We start from the raw sequence: 3,527 nt of genomic DNA on the forward strand, positions 1-3,527 counted from the left end.
GTCATGTTAATAGAAACCAGCTGCCTATAAATCGTATGTATGAACACTTCATGTTATATTCATAAATAATCATTAAAATAGATAATCTTCACAAAATATTATGACTTGATTTGATATTTGTGTTATATATATTTGTATTATTGTATACAGTCTATAGCTTTAGTTTGTGATGCACATGCTAGTCCCATCAGATAATGAATGCAAAAGCTTATTTATACCTACATTCAAGAAGCGAGGTTGTGTAAGGATGCCAAGTGGTAGATACAAAAGGGCTCAGTGGTGCTAGGTATAACATGTTTCAGCAATTAGAGGATGGGTCTGAGATATAAATGGAACTATGATGACAAATAACAAACACACATGCATATATTTCCTTTCTGATATGAATGTATAACAGAAGTTTATTTCCAAATTCAATAACTTGTGAAATACTCGTGAATCAGCACCATGTGTTCCTTCTACCAAGTACAAATTGGCACTGCCCAACAATGACACATTATATATATTACTGGTTCCTCGCGCTCAAATATATTTAGGATTGCTTGCACTTTTAGTCATTCACAGTGGCTTTTGAGTACTCCTTGAAACTTGTGTAGTGGCCATCTTCAGAAGGAAACTTCTTATGGATATACTCCACACAGCATGAAGGTAGTGGTCTTCTGACGTGTCTTCCCAAAAGCTCGCCACGGTGGATGTATCTGGTAAACGTGCGATAGGCCATCAACCTGTACTGCCTGAAAAAAAGAGGAAATATTAAAACGTATACTTGAAAACAATGTATTCTACTGACAAATAAATGTCTTTGGTTATTTATGTATTTTTTGTAAATATGTGCGGAGTAGGGTTTTGTATATTTTGAAATTTCACGACGTGGGGTTCTAATCTGTGGGGTTTTTTCTGGGTGGGTTCTACCCTACACCCCTATGCATGTATAAGGCCTGCAGATGTGTGAATTTTATTTTATTTTTTAGACAAATACACTACAAATTGGTACACTGATACTGACTTAATATTGAGAATGGCAATAAATTTATACAGCTTTTTGCTGTGACAAAACAGCGGATAGCCTATAACAAACAAACTGAGCTATAAAGGTGTACCAAATATGTCTTTCCCTCTATCGTGAAACATTCGTAGCGAAGAATTACACAATCTATATGGTCAAAATCAATGGAGATACTGCGAATGCCACGATACACGGGCAGCGGACGCGGCCTTATTCGATATACCGCGGCCTCCATGGTGCGCGGCCTACTGAGACCGCTATATAAAGTATGGGCTTCTTAGTCTATGCTAAAGGATCATCATAATCATGGGCGATAGTATGCAGGCAAATGTTAGGCCTCTCGCTTATGGGAGAATAAAGGTGAATATATTCAGAATATTAGTAATAATCACAGCAACTCTGGTGATCGCAAATTAGCCTACATGAAACAACTGGCAAACTTACCGATTTGACAGTTCTCCCTCGGGTGCAGGCCCCCGAACATGTCGGCCGATCATTGCATCAATGAAAGACATCTCCAGCGCTGGCTTATGTGCGATGTAGCTATCAAGCTCACTCTTTTGTGTGAAGCAGATGAGGTCTAATGACACGATATCATCGGACATAAGTTTGTGCTCTTTACAACAAATGCACTCTATGTCTGTTTTTTGTGGCACACATTTCCCACAACTGCACCAAACGTCCGCCGACTTGCGTGCACGGTCCGCACGGTGAAGCATCTGGACCGGCGGTCCTTCGGCATCAACTTCATCTGAATCATCGCTATCATCGCTGTCACAATTCACTAAATGGGGATAGTCTGCTTTTAAAGGTTCAAACAAGTATCCAGTTGCTGAATCAGACAATCTTTCATCGTCCATATTCTCAATCTCTCAGCATTTGTTTGCGAGCGCTCGACGTTGTTTATATTGGTATCTGAACACATCCGCTGTGGCTGGCTGTCGATCTATCAACGATCTGATGTCACACCACCCGCGACATATTCAAGCTCCAGTGCAATGTCGCATGTCGGAGTTGAGGACTTTGAACAGCCTAAACTACGTATTGTTATTGAATACTGGACCGTCAGTGCATGAATAACCTTTAGAAACACATCTTTTGATCTGGCTACATATTCGTTTTCACTACAGGTACCCTTTAACCACAGCTACTTTGACGGACTGTGGTAAACAGCCAGTTTGACACATTGATAACATCTAGTAGAGTGTTTCCAATTAAGGTACAACTTCTCAGCAGCCTCATTGGGATAAATGACACATGGTCACATTTAAGTTGAGTAGTGTACTTTCACCATGACAGACAGCGCCACAGTTTACCTTTTACTAATGAACTCTTCCACATAATGTTCAACGAAAAGTTAGGAAAATTAGATTAAGAGATACTTTGACCGCAGCACCCGTCTTGTTGGACCGTTTACAGGAGCACAGACTTATTTTCAAATGTCCCTTTCAGAGCCCATTTTCTGTGGAGCATCAGAGTCTGTGATCGAGTTGGGACATTCAGTCATGAGTTTCAGGAATAGAGCCGAGTAAACCAGTGGTCTGAGAAATTAAAAAGTTTATTTCGGTTTGCTTTGACACAAAGTAAATGTCTACACAGTAAACTCAAGGGCGTCGTTGCAGCCGGTCATCATCTCGTGTAGTGGCACTCGACTCCGATGACGGCACTCTGGCTCCTCGTGATGTGACTCCCGTCAGACACTTTGGGCTCGTAGATCAGTGTGAAGGCATAAATTAAGTAATCCTCGGTCATCTAAGAAAGAGAGAGAACTACTGAGTAACATTCCAGTGAAAGTACAACAGCAATGCATTTAAAGAGCAAAACCCTCACCACTCGTTGGCTGCCACAGTCGTGCAGCTCGTATTCAAAGACCAGCACATGAGCCCAGTCGTCGATCTCAGTAGGGGAACAGCCACCGAGTGTGATGTCCTCTGGGTCGATCAGCTTGCCAAGGCCCAGCAAGTCCTGGCTCACTTCCACCTGGATCCTGCTTTCCCCACACCGCACAGCCACGCGGTTGCCAGTCTCTGGTTTCCGCAGTTCAAAGTTGACAGGGGACACCTTCACCGAATCCACTGGATCTTCTGGAAACCTCCAGGACAGAGAGTCGTCCACCGGCTGGATCTGCTGAGCCCGGAACATGGCGGCTTGTTGAGTAGACTTCCTGGAGGGCCCTCTCTCAGGCGCTGCTGCTGCCCGCTCAACTCCAACTCCCAGGTAGTTTGGTGCTCTGGTTCTGAGGAATCTAGCAGCACTGAAGCTGACGCACACGAGCACAACGCCCAACACAAGAAGCTGGCTGGAGCCCATTGTTGCAGACACAGAACTGTGGATGCAGATTCCTCCAGCACGGCCACTGCAGGCTGAAATAGGCAGTGGCTCCTCCCACTGACTCGTTAGCTTGATCGCTTTGCAGAGGTGTAGATCTCACAGCTGCACAGGCCTTACTAATTAAAGATTCATTACATTACATTACATGTCATTTAGCAGACGCTTTTATCCAAAGCGACTTACAATAAGT

The 3,527-nt window shown here is 43.4% G+C and overlaps 1 protein-coding gene across 1 annotated transcript; it reads right to left on the reverse strand.

The window, feature by feature from the left end:
• Window positions 1-2,578: 2,578 nt before the first annotated feature.
• On the reverse strand, window positions 2,579-3,316 carry LOC130211308 (zona pellucida sperm-binding protein 3-like). Its single transcript, XM_056442047.1, has 2 exons — window positions 2,837-3,316; window positions 2,579-2,758 (listed from the first exon to the last, which is right to left on the reverse strand). Exons 1-2 carry the CDS (start codon window positions 3,314-3,316, stop codon window positions 2,636-2,638), a joined length of 603 nt encoding a protein of 200 aa, XP_056298022.1. The 3' UTR covers window positions 2,579-2,635.
• Between the last annotated feature and the right edge of the window lie 211 nt (window positions 3,317-3,527).

This window comes from Pseudoliparis swirei, chromosome 20, assembly GCF_029220125.1.
Source record: "Pseudoliparis swirei isolate HS2019 ecotype Mariana Trench chromosome 20, NWPU_hadal_v1, whole genome shotgun sequence".
Classification (NCBI taxonomy): Eukaryota; Metazoa; Chordata; class Actinopteri; order Perciformes; family Liparidae; genus Pseudoliparis; species Pseudoliparis swirei.

What these genes read in the sequence shown, in the direction of transcription:
- LOC130211308 (XM_056442047.1), bottom strand. Translation starts at nt 3,316, where the DNA reads ATGGGCTCCAGCCAGCTTCTTGTGTTGGGCGTTGTGCTCGTGTGCGTC. An exon ending in ACTGTGGCAGCCAACGAGTG is followed by an intron (nt 2,759 to 2,836) that starts GTGAGGGTTTTG and finishes TCTCTTTCTTAG; the next exon opens with ATGACCGAGGATTACTTAAT.